This window comes from Dipodomys ordii, unplaced genomic scaffold (genome assembly GCF_000151885.1).
Source record: "Dipodomys ordii isolate 6190 unplaced genomic scaffold, Dord_2.0 Scaffold30, whole genome shotgun sequence".
Taxonomy (NCBI): Eukaryota; Metazoa; Chordata; class Mammalia; order Rodentia; family Heteromyidae; genus Dipodomys; species Dipodomys ordii.
Window position 1 is genome coordinate 11,519,268 of NW_012267246.1, and position 19,113 is coordinate 11,538,380.

General features: G+C 39.7%; 1 protein-coding gene across 1 annotated transcript in view; it reads right to left on the reverse strand.

Moving 5' to 3' along the window:
* Pld1 (phospholipase D1, phosphatidylcholine-specific) overlaps positions 1 to 19,113 on the reverse strand; it is a 140,495-nt gene that overhangs the window by 101,508 nt on the left and 19,874 nt on the right. The window contains exons 2-8 of the mRNA XM_013016155.1: positions 12,226 to 12,402; positions 11,908 to 12,035; positions 10,624 to 10,769; positions 10,326 to 10,434; positions 8,680 to 8,745; positions 1,237 to 1,295; positions 106 to 198 (exon numbers count right to left, since the gene is read on the reverse strand). Coding sequence (XP_012871609.1) covers positions 106 to 198; positions 1,237 to 1,295; positions 8,680 to 8,745; positions 10,326 to 10,434; positions 10,624 to 10,769; positions 11,908 to 12,035; positions 12,226 to 12,385 — 761 coding nt within the window. The 5' untranslated portion in view covers positions 12,386 to 12,402. The remainder of the gene's footprint in view (positions 1 to 105; positions 199 to 1,236; positions 1,296 to 8,679; positions 8,746 to 10,325; positions 10,435 to 10,623; positions 10,770 to 11,907; positions 12,036 to 12,225; positions 12,403 to 19,113) is intronic.

Genomic DNA, 19,113 nt, shown 5'->3' on the forward strand with positions numbered 1-19,113 from the left:
TTTAGTATGTTTCAACCACCTTGTATAACCTTTTTGAAGTTCAGAAATAAACACTCCCCCCAAATATCTTGCTTATTAAACAAAGTCAAAACTCTGAAGTCCTACCTTTTTGACCATCGGTAGCACGCCCTTCCCTGGCCACAGCAGTTCAATCCTGGAATTCTGTGTCCCCCAGATCTTTTCATAACCATTCCTTCTCTGAAAGAGACATCGGATTATCCCATCATTACCCCATCGTCTTCAGACTTTCGAGTCACGCTCAGCTGAGCCTCACACTTGGGGCCACATAACTGTGTGGCTCTTACTTCACTTTCCCTTTCCTCTTCCCCCTCCAATCACAGTTCTCTTTCTGCCATGTTTGTTAGCTTGGAAACTCTGGCAGCCAACCATAGAAGTGCATGAGTCAGAAACAGCCCTTTTAACATTTGAAGCTGTGAAAATTTGTCAGACACAAATTCAAGGCCTCCAGACACTCCAGCTCCTGGCTCTAGATACTAAAGGTTCCAACCTTGACAACTTAACACAGACCCAATGCAACTTAATGTATGAAAATGTTCTCATGAGGTCTATCCTTCTGTACAACTAATTTACCCTAATGAAGAAATGAAAAGAAAAAAAAGACTCTGTATTTCTCTGGGGTTCTACCACTGTTAAGACACAAGGTTCACCCCTCATATCCCAGCCCACCTCTGTACCCCCAAATAATTAGGTCTAACAACTGGGTCTGGCCCAAGGAAGTAGAGTGAAGCTACTGGCTACTAGTATTGCTTTATTAAGATGGCAGCTCCTTTGTACAACTACTTAAAGACAATAAAAAACTAACTATTATAAAAAAAGAACATGCTAGTCTCTTGATTTGGAAAGACATGACAAAGAAAGCAATCGCCACTAAAGAAACAGCAATTTTGAAAGAATTAGCAGTTTTTAACTTACTAAACATAAAATTTTAAGCTCTTTTTATGATTAAGATCCAATCTTATAAGGGAAAATAAACATGTAACAAATTCCCATCTAGTCACACATCATATTTTTACATAGAATTATTGTTAATCATTATCAAAATGAATGATGGGTAAATAGGTAACTTCCAAATGTGATTACAAGAAGGGATCTTCTATTTACTGAAGGATGAATGAGCAGGTTCATTCAGTTACTCTAAGTCTACTGGAGAGAAAAGCCAACGTCAAATGCCAATCAACTTTTCACATTCTCTAAAGACCCAATATGGGAACTTACAGGCCCTTTGGTCCCAAATCACGGATAAAAGACAGCTGGCTTATATCAAGGAATTCTGTCTGAAAAGAAGAAAAAAATATCTTTAGAAAGCAAAAGAGAAAAACTTATACATTACAAAAATATGGACTAATCTGTGACATATCAACCATGGTGACTTTATAGACAGGAAGATCAATAACAATGGTATTGCTCTAAGATAAGGTTGAGCCAGGGCCCTAGTGGCTCACCCCTGTAATCCCAGCTTCTCAGAAGGCTGAGATCTGAGGGTTGTGGTTGAAAGTGAGCCCAGGCAGGCAAAATGGAAGAGATCTTATCTCCAGGTAACCAGTAAAAAGAGCAGGAAGTAAAGGTGTGGCTCAAGTGGTAGAGAGTCAGACTTGGGTGGAAAAGCTAAGAGAGAGTTCAAAGGCCTGAGTTCAAACCCCAGTACCAGCACAGGGGGAAAAAAAAACTTAAAAGAAAGAAGGGGGAAGAAGGAGGGTTCATGTTTGCCTGTGCTTTAGACCACATCAGAGACACCCTGGATAGAAAGGCAAGGACAAAAACAGATGTGCTCCCAGAGTCTAGAAGCAGCAGGAAGGGAGAGGAGACATGGAACCACACTCTGAGGGAGGAAGCTGCCAGATTCCAGTTAGGTGTGGGAGCCTTCACATGAGGCCATGCATGTCCTGGCTGAGGGGACCTCAGGATTGTAACTGGAGTAACTGGTGTAAGTTACTGGTGCCTTCCAGGATTGTAACTGGGAGTAACAAAATCAAGCAAGCTGTCCTTGGATTTCTTGTATGTATGTGATCAGAGTGATCTAATATTAACTTTGTAAGAAAAACAATAAATATCACAGAGATCTGCCAGTTCTTTCTTTTCTTGGGGATATTTGAAGAAAATGGTATCTTTAAGTTTTAAATGGACAACTTTTCTTTTAAATCCCGAATTAAAGCTATGTGCACAAAGTACTTTTCAAAATAAAGACACTAAAAGTTGAGGCCTTTATGAGTCATGTGCTTTTTATTTTTAATATAAAACATGGGTCATTTAGCAGTATATATGTTTTGTTTGATTTGTGAAAATATTTTCTTTATTCTTTTTTGTTGTTGTTGGTCATGGGGCCTGAACTCTGGGCCTGGACACTGTCCCTCAGCTCTTCAGCTCAAGGATAGCACTCTACCACTTGAGCCACAGCACTACTTCTGGCTTTTTCTGCTTATTTGTTGTTGAGAAATTGAACCCAGGGCCTCATGCATGCAAGGCAAGCACTCTATCACTGAGCCACCTTCTTACCCCCTGACCCCTTATTTATCTTTGTAATTGAGCTGGGTTTTTTTGGGGGGTTGGTTTTTTTTTTGCCAGTCCTGGGGCCTGAACTCTGGGCCTGGGCGCTATCCCTCAGCTCTTCAGCTCAAGGCTAGCACTCTATCATTTGAGCCACAGCACCACTTCCAGCTTTTTCTGTTTATGTGATGCTGAGGAACTGAACTCAGGGCCTCATGCATGCAAAACAAGCACTCTACCACTGAGCCACCTCCTCAGCCCCATTTTCATCTTTATTTTTGTGTTAGCACAGTGCTTGAACTCAAGGCTTGAACTAATTCTTGCTCAGCTTTTCCCACTTATGGCTGGTGTTCTACTACCTGATCCATGCCTCCAGTCTAGTTTTTTGGTAAGTTATTAGGGGGTGGAGTCTAGGACTTTCTTGATGGAGCTGGTTTTAAACCAAGATCCTCTTATCTCTGCTTCCTGAGTAGCCAGGACTGTAAGAGTTCCCAATCACTATCTGAAAATATTTTCTATTTGGAAATGTAGAAAGCCATGAGTTATTAGAAACGATATTCAGATTTCCAACCATAGAATCCAAATATGTTTTGAAACCCTCTTCCAGAACTCCTAATTTTATCCATAGGCATCAGACAGTGTCAGTTTACATTTGAAGCAACTATTACTAAGGTCTGATTACTTCGGGAAATCACTCATCTCATGCTTAGATACTTTCTTTACATAGCACTATCAAATAATTGATAACAGAAATATTCTCTGAAATAATTCTGCAGTATTGCTAAGCATAAGGAATTTTTCTAATTAAAGAAAATCATATTAATAATGCAAAGCCTTGTAAGTTTCATAGTTATTTAAATTTTAATCTATCTTTTTGTGTCAGTACTAGGATTTGAACTCAGACCCTTGCACTCTTGTTTAGCTTTTTCATTCAAGGTTGGTGCTCTACCACGTGAGTCATATCTCTACTGCCATATTAATCAAATTTTTTTAAATAGTGATTTCAAAGAGAAACTACACTACCATGGAATAAACCCTCTGGCAATATTCTAAAGATAAATTTATCAGATTGAAATTAAATGCCAACTAAGTAGCAAACATAAGCTAATCAAGAGGTGAAATTTCACAATGATTATGTTAACAAACTCCTCAGTGAGTTGTTAGCAGTATGAATCCCTGTCTCCATTTGCATGGATGATACTTGTTAATAATAATTCAAAATCATTTTAAACCAACAGTTTTCCATAGGGTTTGCTGAATCAAGAACTAATCAATATCTCTTTGGCAAAGGAAGTTGTGGGAAAACACAATTAAAAAAAAAACATTCTTGCCACTTCAGGGAAAGTAATCTCAGGCAGAAAATACCACTGTGGCTTGGCCAAGTGGAGACCTAAAATAAAAAACTCAGGCCAAGCAAGAAATCTCAGGGGAAGAAGGAATCCTGGGTGGTACCCTGTTCTTTTACACCATCTTGTGGTTTTCAGAAATGGCCCATTTCATTTTTTAGGTAGCAAAACATTCAATTGAGTGGCCAGGTAGGAAACTTTGAGAGCCAGGGAAGACAAGGGTTTAGGCTGGAGCATTCTCGAGGGGCCGGGGGTGGGGGGTAGGATGGGTATTCCAAGAACGCCTGCCTTCCAGGCAAAGCAGCTAACACTGGAGCCTGAAGCCCCAACTAGGGTCTCAGGACCCCCGTTCGTTGACACAAGAAGCTAACATTTCACTGAATTAAGCACAGCCTGTGAGCTCAGTGCAGCTTTTCCCTGCTGGAATGGATTGCCTGTGACTTGTATTCTTTACCCACTTCAGGGAAAGAGAAAGGTCCTGTCAGATCTCCAGGGGGGACAGCAAGTGTCTCACCATGGTGCTCCTTATTCCCATCATACCCTGGGTTTCTGCTCAAACACGTCTTCCACCCATAATGCTCTGGATTCACACTCAAACGCTCCTTCCTGGGTTACAGCTCAATTTTTTCTTCTTCCCATAATTCTCTGCATTCCCGCTCACACATTTCTTCCCATAGTTCCCTGGAGGAGACGTGGGAGGAGCCCGCTAAAGTCTGCCCTCCTGGCCAGGCGCTGGCTGCCTCACGCCTGCAATCCAAGCAGCTCTGGAGACTGGGGCTGGCGGTTCGATGCCTGCCCAGGCAGGAAAGTCCTGTGAGACTCTAATCTCCAGTAAACTACTCAAAGTCAGACTTGGCGCTGTGGCTCCAGTGGTAGAGTGCTAGCCTTGAGCAAAAAAAGCTCAGGGGTATCACCCAGGCCAGGCCCTGAGTTCAACCTCCAGGACACACACACACACACACACACACACACATACACACACACACCTCCCTCTGAGGGAACTCCATTGAACTCCTTTTCTGGGGACCTTCTCTTTAGAGAAGCTCCCTACTTCTGCACCTTCTGTTTTCAAAACCTTGTTCTTCTGCTTTAAATACCTTCCTTCCTACCTTCTAAAATCTTTAATGGGTGAAGAAAAGGAGCCCCGCCCTTAGATCTAGACATCACACCCTTCCCTGTACCTGAGTTATTTATCCCACAACACAAAGGCTGGTGACATCAGGGATCTGTGGATGCATTGTCCCAGACTGCAAGCTAGCCACCAGTATGAAGACAAAGGGACCTGACTCACAGTCTATTAACTGATTTACTTTTAGTTAGAGTTAAGATAAGATTCGATCAGTTTAGAATTTTATTTCTTGGGAGCTGTGCATTTTGTCCCATATCTAGATTTTAATCTTAAGTAAAGGAAAAAAATGGGGGTGGGGAAGATATTTACTGTTCCTTGTTCTTCTTCCTTTCATTGCTTGGAAGATAAGCATTTTCCAATTGGCGATTAGAATGCCCAGTTTGTAGGTTCCAGATTACAACCAAGTAGCACCAGTAGAATTTTTGAACACAAAATGAATTTCTGTTTGACTTTTTCAGTACCTACTGAACAAATCCAGTAAATATTACTATGCTGCATCTGTGTTAATTACATGTTTATGTCTGCAGAACAGGTGAAAGCTACACATTCCTGTTTACAAATAAAGAAAATAGAATGCATTCCCAATAACCTGAGGGAACTGCTTTCATCTGCTTCTAGGGGTTTTGTCTGGCAGAAGAACAAGAAGGAAAACTGGCAATAAAATCAAAGGAGGGCATTATAATACTCAAGGAAAAGGTAGCTGGCTAACTGCAGAGCTGAGCACCCACCATATATAAGGAAGAGGAAAGAACTGTCTTTGGCTAACTTCAAAACCCATGTAGAAAACCGCACAGCTAGCACTTTGAAGCCTAACTCAACCCCTTCTGGGCAAATCCTACTGCACAAGTACCATCACAGCAAATCTTTCTCCTGTCTTTAATACAGCCCAGCGTTTACAACCAAGACCTTTCTGAACTAACCAAAGCCTCTTAGTTTAGTTCTCACTTTCTGCTGATGAGAAGAATCACCTGAAAAGGCAAAGCACAAACTGCAAATCAATGCAGAACTAGAATCCAGGAGCTGAGGACATAGCCTATCCATTCCCTTGACCAGTGAGCTATGAGTCAATCTGTTTGAAGACTCAAATTAGCTTCAAATATACATGTCAAGTTGATATTTTATGAAGTTATAATTTATAGTATAAATTACAATTATTATATAATATACAAACTATAGTTTATAACTAAAATAATGCTATGATTATAATCAAAGTATAAATGTATCATATACATGTAATTTTTATATAAAAATAATCGTATGTAATTATAATTATATAAGTTTCAGGTTTATAACTTACATAATTACTATTATAATTTATAGTATATATACACATGTACTATAATATGTATTATATAGTTATATACTATGACATAAATGTACATATAAATATAACTATATAAAACAAATGTGCAAATATCTTATACACATATGTGCTTCTACATATGTATATATGTGTATATATACACACATATATGTGTATATGTGTATATATGTATATATATGTGTATATATGTACATATATGTGTGTATATATACACATATAAACAGCCATTGCTTTGTATGTGTGTGTGTGTGTAAAAATAACCTTGTATGCTTCAGGAAGATGGGATTTTAAATATTTCTCACAATTACTGAAAGAAATCTAGCCTTCAGGCAAGATTAAATTTACCATGAAAAGAATAAAAATGTTAGAGAATTAAAGTACATCAGATTGTATCCTATATTTGAATCATTTGGGAGAATTCAGTTGGTAGAAAAATATCTCAGTAACCATCAGAACAAGGAGAATAATGTATTCAGTAAGTGGCCAGCAAGGTTTTTCTCCCCCAAAGGAAATGTTCAGAAATGAGATTTCTAAAGACAACAGGGCTTAACTTTGAAGAAGTTTTTATGACTGGAAAAGTAATTAAAATGAACATTTCAGAAATGTCAACATTTCTTTAGTCAACATCATAATCTAAGCTGTAATCATGCACAAAGGAAAAAAAGACTCAACTCACCAAGTAGTTTTTCCTAAACCCAAAAGAAATAGTACAAGGACATTCCCGGGGCAGGCAGAAAAGTAGGAGAAATGCAAGGTTATTGCGTATGGGGATTCATACAATTCAAACAACTTTTCCCTAAAGAAAAGTCATGCAGGTTCATGATTTCAGAGAAGAAAACTGGAGGCTGCATTCCCAGTATCCACAAACAAGGTGCTTAGCCATCAAGTGATCTCAACAACACTTGCTCCCAAGTCCTCCCCACCACCAGACTCCTCCCATCTCTTGAGATCCTTGGTACAACACAAAATGTTGAAAGAAAACCTTCCCAGATCACACAGCCCTGGAGGTCATATTGATCATCCAGCAGACTGGACCAAGCTGCCAAAGAAGGTGGCCCAGTGTGAGATGGCCACCTCCAAATAGCAAGCCAGCAGCAGACAGCGGGGGGGGGGGGGGGGGGGGGGGGGGGGGGGGGGGCTGCTCTTGTCACTGACTCAGAGAAGCCAGGCACTCTCCCTCTCCCTCCTCTTCTGCTCCCATATTAATAGGATGCCATTGTGTAACCCAGAGGTGAGGTTACAACTGCACCTACTTTTAAATCCTGTCTGCATCCTGTACATATGTTCACCTTCAAGCAACACATCTGTACATTATGTACACAGAAACAGAATTACCCGGGTATTCGCGCTTAGCCCCTAGATAATTGAAAAGTTGTCTTTTAAAAACACCCCATTGTCAGCCAGGCACTGGTAGCACATACCTGGCTGCTTCGGGGGGCTGAGACCTGAGGATCATGGTTTAAAGCCAGCCCAAGCAGAAAAGTCAGAGAAACTCTTGTTAACCAGCAACATGCTGGAAGCAGAAGTGTTGTTCAAGTGATAGAGCACCGGCATTGCACAAAAAAAGCCAACGTAAAGAGTGTGTCCTTGAGTTCAAGCCCCAATGTCAGCACCAAAACAAACAAACAAAAAAAACCCACAAAAATAACAACAAAAAGCACCCATCTTCAAAGACCTTTCCGAAGATGGAGCTCTGTGTTTCTGATGCTGTCAAACCTACTTCCTCCCACCTGTCTTCAAGCTAAATCTCAGTGGCTGTTTCTAAATCCCACTACCCTTCTCTTTTGCCTTGGATTTCTTAAGAGGTTTTTCTTTCCCTAGTTTTCCCAGGTTTCTCCATTTCACATTAAAAAACAAAACAAAACCAGGCTAATCTGAAGGGATGAAGTACATTCTCTTGTAATCTTGGAGTATTCAAACTCTGCTTCATTGTTTCCAACACTTACTATTCATTTTTCCTTTGCAGCTTAGCAATCATTGGCTATCATTCTAGAATTCTGAGAGGAGAATGGGGTTCATTTCTAGAATTAAAATCTAGCCTTTAATAGCATTTCAAATTCATTTCAATCGATGGTCATTACAAAGTCTACATTCTAGTCAATATTTTAAAAACAGAATTTCCCCATAAACTGTACCATTACTATCCAATCAACTAATTTATTTTAATTCAAAGACCAACATAGACATGTATAAAAGTATCTCTGGTTGGGTGCTGGTGGCTCACACCTGTAATCCTAGACATCTGGGAGGCTGAGATTTGAGTATCACAGTTCAAAACCAGCCTAGGCAGAAAAGAAAAAATACTTCTGGTAATAAACTCTGGCTCTCATTTGACTATTTTGTAAGTGCCCTTCAAGTCACTGAACAGTACTTACTGTTGCATGGTAGTTTCTATACATGGGCATTTTCAGTATTTTTGTCAAATAATCTTCCAGTTGTTTCTGCAATGGAAATAGAGTAAATATGGTCATGGGTGGAGAGAAATGTAAACAGTAACAATAAGGAGAACATTAACTTCCTAAGTTATCCACTTATTATTAATATTGCCTTGGGCAGGGCATCCTGAAATATTTCTAAGGAACCTGGCATGATCACAGAAATCTCTTCCTGATGCTTAACTCTCAACACACTGAGTTTTCTACACCTTGTTGACAAGACTTGAACTACTTGCCTTTAATCCTTTGAGACCATTAAAATGAGACTTTCCCAACAACAAGGAGTTTTAAGGCATTTTACTCCAAACTCATACATTTACAATCCTAACATTCAATTTATTGGAGGATACATTATAATTTCTAAATATTATCTAAGGAAAAACAAACACAAAAAACGGAATCAGGTGCCAGTGGCTCATACCTGTAATCCTAGTTCTCAGGAGGCTGAGATCTGAGAATCAAGGATCAGAGTCAGCTCAAGTAAACAAATTTGAAAGGCTCTTATTTCCAATTAACCAGTAAAAAGTCAGAAAAGGAAGTATGGCTCAAGTGGTAGAACACCAGCCTTGGACCAAAGGAAATTAAGAGTTCAAGGCCCTGAGTTCAAGTACCAGTATGGAACACACACACACACACACACACACGGGGGAGAAAGGGAAGATATTCAAAGAAAAAGAAGACTTTCTAGTGAGTTGTACTCTGATATCAAATATTAAGGTAGAGATGTGTGTGTGTGTGTGTGTGTGTGTGTGTGTGTGTGTGTGTAGTGGGAATTAACAGTGAAACCAAATCCTGTACCTTTTCCATCAGTCTCAAAGGGTTAACTACCACAGCCATCTTCAGTTACACTCATATATGTATATTCACACATGTACACATAGAAAGCCCAAACTAATCTTATATGGGCAAATCCTGCTGCACAAATAACATAATAGATCTTTCTCCTATGCCCACCATGGCCTCTTCTCAGTTTATTATTATTATTTTTTTTGGATCCAGTCGTGGGGCCTGAACTCTGGGCCTGGGCACTGTCCCTCAGCTCTTCAGCTCAAGGCTAGCACTCTACCACCTGAGCCACAGCGCCACTTCCGGCTTTTTTCTTTTTGCTTTTGTGGTGCTGAGGAATCGAACACAGGGCCTCAGGCATGCAAGGCAAGCGCTCTACCACTGAGCCACCTTCCCAGCCCCTCAGTTTATTATTTTATATGTATAGATACCTTGGGAAATATTTAGTCCACATTTTAAATAAGATGACAACCACAAAGATGAAATAAAATATTCCCTCTAGAATGTAAAATATTCAGAGAACAAAACAGAACTGATAAAAATGAACAAAGAGTTATATATTAAGAAGAATGCCTGGCACAAGTAGCTCATTCCTGTAATCCTCACTAATCAAGAGGCTGAGATCTGGAGGACTGCAGTTTGAGGCCACCCTAGGCAGAACAGTTCATTAGACTCCATCACTAGCAAAAATCTGGGCTGGAGCTTTGACACAAGTGGAAGAATTGCAGCTTAACAAGCAGGAGGCTCTGATTTCAAACTCCAGCTTTGGGGCTGGGAGTGAGGAAAAGGAAAGGACTTACCCTTCTGCTAAAGAAATGCTCTTCCCGGATTCCATTTTCTGATGAACGAGGCAGACTGGGCATCTCTCGAGGGCCCTCCCCTTTGACATTCTGTCTTCTAAAAGTGTGCCTGACACACAGACACACAGACAGACACACACACACACACACAATGTAATAAACATGTTCATGGCATCATTCTGAAAAGAGCTATTTAATCAAAAATACATGTAACCATGCATTCATTATATGTCAAACATGTGAAAAACACTATTCATCCAATTATCTGATAACTTTATATTAATCCGGAAGTCCTTACCTTCTGGTGGGAATAGGGATTCGAATAAAGGCTTTGTACTTGAGCAGCTCCCGATGAAATTCTTGAAAGTGTTTGAATTTCCTCTTCACTTGCCATTTAAATTCCCCATGTGTTAATTCAATAGTGTACAGATTGATACTAGGTACCTACAGTAATAGATTAAGAATGGTTGGCATACTAGATTTAAAATAATAACAACAAATCCCAGGGCTGGGAATGTAGCTTAGTGGTAGAGTGCTTGCCTAGCATGCATGAAGTCCTGGGTTTGATTCCTTAGTACCACATGAACGGAAAAGGCCAGAAGTAGTGCTGTGACTCAAGAGGTAGAGTGCTATCCTTAAGCAAAAGAAGCTCAGGGACAGTGCTCAGGCCCTAAGTTCAAGCTCCAGGACTAGCAAAAGAAGAAGAAGGAGAAGGAGAAAGAGAAGGAGAAGGAGGAGGAGAGGGGGAAAGAAGGAGGGGGGAGGGGGAGGAGGAGGAGGAGGAGGAGGGAAGAAGGAGGAGGAGGAGAGAGGAAGAGGAGGAGGGAGGGGAAAGAGGAGGGGGGAGGAGAAGGAGGAGGAAGTAGTTCCCAAATCTGGCACTGGTGGCTACACTTGTAATCCTAGCTATTCATGAGGCTGAGATCTGAGGATCACAAGTTTGAAACTAGTCAGGCAGGAAAGTCTATGAGACTCTCATCTCTTACTAAAAAAGCCAGAAATGGAGCTGTGGCTCAAGAGCAAGAGCACCAGACTTCATCAAAAAAGCTAAAAGTATAGTACCCAGGCCCTGAGTTCAAGCCCAGAACTGGCACAAAAGATGGAAAAAAAAAGGTGCAATATTCAAAAAGTGGGAAGAGTTAGAGCCATGACTGACATTCAGAAGTCTAGTCACTGAGGAGGCTGAGATCAGGAGGATCACAATTTGAAACCAATCCAGGCAGTAAAGTCCACAAGACTCTAGCTCCCAAATATCCAACAAAAAGCTGGGCTGGAGGTTTGACTCTAGTGATAGAGTACCAGCCAAGTAAGAAAGCTGAGAAAGTATGAGTTCTTAGTGTTGGCAACAAAAAACCAAAAACCAGAAGCGGGGAAGGGACAGGGGAAACAGGTGGAGGGGAACATAAAAATGAAAATTAAATGAGAAGAAAGCAAAATCTTGAGAGATGAGGAGGACTTGGAAATGTCAAATTTAAAAGAAAACCAAAGGCAGAAAATATATTAATGTAGTAGTAATGCAGTAAATATATTAATTCAGATATTTGGATACAAAATAAGAAGTGCAAGCCATTGGCGCTCTGACCTTAGTAGTAGATGTGAATCTCTCTACTTCTAAGACTTGGGCTTTGATTGGACAGCCGGTGAGATATGTCTGTATATTTGGCTCCTTAAATCCTTGAGTATTATAAACAGCAGAGAAAGGGATGCATTCTAAAAAAAAATGAGTAAGTTATTCCAACGTATGATCATTGAATGAATTCGTATGATCACCCTTTTAAGCATCATAATTGCTGAAATCAGCAAGCCTCTTAGGAGATGCTGTCAGCCCAAAAAAGACAGGATTGCTGGGAATTTCAAATTGTGAAAACTTTCTCCCAGCTTTCCATACGATCACATTTACCTTCCTGAGTTTTGGGGTCACTAGGAGACACATCATATTCCACCTCCTCCCCTTCAAAATGGAGCTCCCGAGTGTCCAGATTCTCTATCAGGTTGCTCATGTCTGCTGCGATTTTCTGCAGAGCAGAGGTATTTACTCTGGACTCGTTTTTCAGCGACATTTTAACGTGAGGCCGGGCTGGAAGAAAAGAATACAGTCACACAGACTTAGATTCTGATCACGTAAAACCTTTCACACCATTCAATCCAGGCTGAACGAAAGCATGTAGAAGCCAGTCATCTCCAGTTAGCCCCAAACAACCTATCCATTGATTTTCCTGCTTTTCATTGAAAGGACTCCTAGTCAGTGAATTAAAATGGAACAGAACACTTCATCGTAAGCAAAAAAGGGAAAGAAAAAGCAGCAGCAATATTGAATAAATGCCAGCATTTCTCTAATCCAATTTTATGAACTTGAATAAATAAAAGACAAGGTACATTGATTTGGAGATGTTGATACAAAGAAAAGAAATTCCTTTTTTTCCCACTGTAATAAGTACATTAAAGATACATATAAATGTATTACACATGGAAATAAGTAATTTGTGGTACTTCCTAAAGAAACTTCAGTGTGTTCCTCATATTTAAATAAACAGATTTGAAAATATTTTTATGATAGCATCATCTCTCTACATTTTTCTCTGTAGGTGATATCTCAAGCAGAGAACATCACCCCTTTGAGATATAAGATCTGGGCCATGACTTAGCCTAGTATGCAATTCTGTGTCTTGAAAGGAGAATGAATAATATACCTATTCCCATCCATACCCTTCCCTTTTTCAAGGGAACTAGTTCTACTTCATTCTGACATTTAATAACACGAGTTGTTGCACACCAATACCTAGGGAAGGGGAGTTCCTATAGATTTTATTTTTCACTTAAAATACTGAGATTTCAACTTTGAGCCCTGTCATCAAAGTTGGATGAAGTGTCTATGGAGTGATGTAGAAATCATTTCTCTGTTACAGTCAGGCCAGAAGTTGGAAAGGCTCTCATTCAGTCATTGCTCTGCCCTAGGTCACTTGTTACAGCCAATGATGAACACACAGCGAGCATCAGCTCTGCTTGAATGACTAGAAGGTGCATAAAATGGAAATGTAAAGATGAATGAGGCCTGCTGGGAGCAAGGGGCCAGAGATAGTACCCCAAGTTCATGCCTGCCTCACCCAATGTCATGGGCATCCTGGGAATGGAATGTATATATTCAGGGACAGATGATTAATGGAGCTTTTGGTAGCAGTACCAAAAAATGTGGTGCCCTTGTAAACATGCTACCAAGAGACTCAGGCAAAACTGAGCAGCCCACATTATAATTCAACAAGTCTTTTAAACCAACATACCATTGCGTCTGAAGAAAAGAGACCTTGTCTGGAAGTTCAAGGGTAAGTGAAATGTCTCATACCTATAATTCTAGCTACTCAGGAGGGAGATCTGAGGATCTCAGTTCTAATCCAAGGCCAGGCAGAAAAGTTCATAAGACTACTTATCACCAGTTAACCAGCAAAAAGCTCAATGTGGAGGTGTGGCTCAAGTGGTAGAGCACCAAAAGAGCTAAACAAGAGAGGTGCTGAATTCAAACCCCAGTACTGGCATGCATACACATGCACACACACACACACACACACACACACACACACACACACACACAGATGAAGTGTGGTTTAGCCATATTTCATCTGGTTTAGCAAAATAACTGGACTTAATAAATCTGTTTCCTGTGAAATGTATAAGCACTTATATTTCTTTTTCCTTGTTGTCTATAAAGAAACCTAAAATAGAAAACATAAAATTATAGACTAGCTGGGCACTGGTGGCTCATTACTGTAATCCTAGCTACTGAAGAGGCTGAAATCTGAGGTTCATGGTTCAAAGCCAGCCTGGGCAGAAAAGTCCATGAGACTCTTACCTCCAATAAACCACTAGAAAACCAGAAGTGGTGCTGTGGCTCAAGCGGTAGAGCACTCGCCTTGAGCTGAAGAGCGCAGGGATAGTGCCCAAGCCCAGAGTTCAAGCCCCATGACTGACAAAAAATAATAATAATTGTAGACTATATTAGCAAAACATAAGGCTAACTTTGTCTAAATCTTCCCCCCAACTACCTCACTTCTAATTTATGTTATAATAATAAATGGGAGTACATTGCTTAGTTTGTACCAGGCTAGTGAAAATCCTTTATATACATCATTACATTGATCATCAGTAATAAAGCTATCAAGTTTACTATTTCTCTTCTGAAGCTAGCAAGAGATGATTATTCCCTTTTTGTAGGTAAGGAAACTGAGGCACAAAGACACTAGTAACTTGATCAATGCTTTGGACAATCTATCCAAGGCCACACAACTGGTAAATGATAGAACAGGGATTTGAACCCATATTTTACTGATTCCAAAGGCAATTCTCTCAAGCACAGTCTTTATTTTGCTATCTGATTTTTGTTGTTGCTATTATTTTGTTTGGTTCTGAGTTCTGAATTGCTGTGAAATAGAAGAAAGTGCAATGGAGAGATCTAGAAATGAATTCTCCTGCAGCTCAGTCAGCATTGAGCAAAGCCACTTCAAAGCTCGGGGTCTATATAAGATGATTCTAAGGGAAATGAACCCCAAGGTAAGGACACAAGAGGTTTTATCTTTGTTGCTGTTGTTTTCAATATACTATGTGATTTTTTGGTTTCTTTTGTATGTTCTTCCCCCATGGTATAACCCCTGTTTTCAGGGTTGATTCTGGTGCCTTGCATCTTGTACATACATTTTTCTAATTTGGGGAGGGGAAGAGAAATAACAAAATGCTGAAACAAGGATACAGAATGACCCATTGTAACAATGACATGTACAAGACACTATGTTGAAAATGAACTTTACAACTTTGGGGTGGGGAAGGAGGAGATGGGAAGGTGGGGAGGGAATGGATGGTAGGGGAAAAACAAAGGAGGAAGTAACAATGCTTGATAGGAAATGTACTCATTACTTTAAACGTGTAACAGTAACCCCTCTGTACAGTACCTTTATAATAAATATATGTATATAATTAAAAAAGAACAAAAAAGCTCAAGGTCTTTGTTCCCTATTGATAAATTAAGAAAATAGAGTCATTTCATTTCTAGCTTCCCTTTAGTGACAAAATCCTGACCATAGTTAAAAGATTCCAGACACCTGTTCAGCTTTTTGTCTAGCTTCATTTATCTTCATTTAACCTTCTTCTATCTCAGCAAATTAATCTCAGTAGTTTTGCAATTAAATAAGGCATGGGTAGTAGAATGTTTTCTAAACTGATCATTTAATTAGGCTCTGGTTAGTTTCTTCTGAACAAGCCATTATTTGACCATCATTAAAATATTTCTGTGTTTCCTTTTATCTTCACTCACAAAGAGACATTTGTCAGATGACAACCGAAAGCCAAAGGTTCGCTTTATTTAAAATTCAAGGTAATGAAAAGTTTAGAGGAAATGAGATAAGGAAAAGCAAAAAGGGAACATATCATGGTTGATAGCTAATTTTTAAGATTTTAATTATTTTAAATTGATTAAATACATGTAATAATTAACCTAGCCATCTTTCTCAGCCCAAGGAGGAGAAACAAAGGTTATTCCAAATGGCCTTCCTCTTAGACAAAGTGGAATGTTAAAAACACATGTTAGTTTTGAGGTATATGAAGATTAATATGAACTTGGGATAAATACTATAGAGCTACTGAATCAAGCTAAAACAAATATCTTGTTTTAAGTAGAAAGGCATAATAACATGTTGAGAATGTAAAGAACAGTGAGCCAAGAAAAGAGAAAGGAAAAGAACTTCCATAATAACAGTTTCTTATTCATCATCAAGCACTTTTTATATTATGAATTATGTTGATGAATTGTCTTTATTTGGGTATCAGTACAGGCGCTTGAACTCAGGGCCTCACGTTCTCAATTATTTTGCCTAAGGCTGGTTTTCTACCATTTAAGCCACATCTCCTCTTCTGGCTTTTTACTGGTTAATTGGAGATAAGACCCTCATGCATTTGTCTGCTTAGGCTGGCTTTGAACCTAGCTCTTCAGATCTCAGCCTCCTGAGTGACTAGGACTACAGATATGAGCCACAGGCACTAAGCCTTATCCTTGTAGTAGTGTGTGTGTGTGTGTGTGTTACTGGTGATTGAACGCAGGGACTCATGAATACAAGTGTTCTACCACTTTACGTATGCACACACACATACCACATAGAGCTATTTTTTGTTTGCTTATTTGTTTTGGGTTTTGTTTTGTTTTTATCTGGGTGCTTGTCCTGGTACTTGAACTTAGAGCCTGAGCACTATCCTTGAGCTTTTGTGCTCAAGAATGGTATTCTACCACTTCGAGCCACAAGTCCATTTCCAACTCTTTGGTTCTTGTTGTTTTGTTTGGGGGTTTATTGGAGATAAGAGTCTCACAGACCTTCCTGCCCAGGCTGGCTTTGAACCATCATCCTCAGATCTCAGCCTCCTGAGTAGCTAGGATTACCAGTGTGAGCCACCCTACTGGTTACACAGACCTCTTTTAGAGAAAGTATCTGATCGACAATCTTTTCATCAGTTGGTCTCAGACTTGACATCTTCCTTGCCCTACCTCTTGTTTAGCTGCAATTACAGGCCTGGCTTATTTAATATTCTTACAGAGAAAGAACAATGCTTACCTCAGAGGTATTTTTACTCTGACCGATTTAGTTCAATACCGTGTTCAATGACATTCACTGTGTGTGTAGTTGACTAGCTCTAAAATCTTACAAACTTTGTTATAGGGGTTCACAAGTACTGATTATGTTTTATGGTCTTGAGTATATAAACTTAAGATAATCTTTTATATATGCTGATATTCTGCAGCAATACTCAACATCCAGTCCCTTCTACTTTGATCCCATACTCATTACAATGATGGAAATATCACCGTCTAACAGCTTCCTCAGTGTTCATATGATTCATCACAGAAGGTCACGTGGAACTTCAGGAGACCCAGAAGATCAGCAGGTTGATTTGTGGGATTGTGAAGACTTACCCACCAAATGATTTCTCCATCTCTACTTTCCCTGTCTCCTCTGAATTTTTACCCAACAATTCTTTTGCTGATACCACTCTTAAATATCAAGCTAGAAGACCATGTGGACTCCTCAGTTGTCAAATCTTTACTTATAAGTCAATGTAATGTTTCATCTCAAATAATCTCTCCTGGGGGGTAGGGCTGGAGTGAGACCAGCAGCTGCCAAAAGGGCAGTGCAGGGTTAACCAGTAGTGTTAAGGCCTTCAGGGTTTATACTTTTGATCATGTAATTTGCTTCATTACCTCCTTATAAAACCATACTGCCAGATCTTTATCTCTCTCGGTACCAAGAAGAGACCGTGGCCAGGGAGAGATCAAAGTAGTGTGTTTTATTTCTGTTTGCATAGAGAACAGGGAAATAAAATTGAATCATGTTATTATTCGGGTTTCCTGTGCTGAAGTTAAAAATCTTTGCAAGGAACATCTAATGCTTTCCAATTATTCAGGGATGAGATCAGAGAAATAAGCATTTTCTTGGAATGTCCATTTTCAACAAGATTGGTAGAAAAGGGGTTTAGATATTTTCCTTCACAGATAATAATAAACCCATGACCCTTCCTTGAGCCCAAACAATTGTGGTAATATTATTAACAATTAACTATAATTATTGATATTAAAGCAAATGATACCATTAGCTAGTGTTTAGCTGCAGTCCAGATACTGTACAAAGGAGTTGATTTTGTGATCACATTGGGTGCTTACAACAGCCTGACGTGCTAAGTATGAATTATTGTTAGCCATATTTACAAGAGAAGGTCTGAGAAGATAGGAAACATGCCCAGGGTCCCACAGCTGGGAAATGTGAGAGCTGGATGTGACCTTTGGCCATCTGACTCCAAAGTCCAGCTGATTATCAAGCCAGTGGTGACACTGGGAGTGGAGGTGGGAGATAGTCAATGGAGACTCTTATTTTCCATATTGTGTGTGTGTGTGTGTGTGTGTGTGTGTGCACGCACACACACAGACACAGAAACACACACATGCCTGCCAGTAATAAGGAGTGAACTCAGGACTTTACTCTCTTGCTTGGCTTTTTCACTCAAATCTGGTGTTCTACCACTTGAACTACACCATCAATTCCAGCTTCTTTTTGCCAATTAATTGGAGATAAGCATCTCACAGGCTTTCCTCCCAGGGCTGGCTTTGAACTTTGATTCTCAGATTTCAACTAAGTAGCTATGATTACAGGGATGAGCCACCAGTGTCCAGACTCTTTTTCAAAGGGTCATGCAAAAATGAGCCATCACCACAAAAAGAACAACCTTGTGTTCATTTTGTGAAGACAATCATGACTTTGTCTTCCTTTTTAAGTAGTATGCAGAGTTTTCTCACATTATTTGTACTTAGCAAATAAAAAGTACAGTAGATTTCTAAGCCCCCCAAAAATCAAAATATATATATACAATGAATTATAATTTTATCATTTTAAACTAAACTGAATCATGAGAATTTTCTTTTCCTATTGAAACCAGACCACAGGATCTCTCAAGTACATTATACAGAAATCATTACCTGACGCAGACTTGATGTTCTCTGAAGTACAAAAATCATAAATGTGAGCCACATACCAGCAGCTCACACCTGTAACCTTAGCTACTCAGGAGGCTGAGATCTCAGGATCACAAAGCCAGCCCAGGCAGGAAGGCCCATGAGACTCTTATCTCCAATTAACTATCAAAGAAAGCCAGAAGTGGAACTGTGGCTCAAGTGGTAGAGTGCTAGCCCAAAAGCTCAAGGACAGTACCCAGGCCCTGAGTTCAAGCCTCAGGTCAGGCATACATTAAGAGACAGACAGACAAA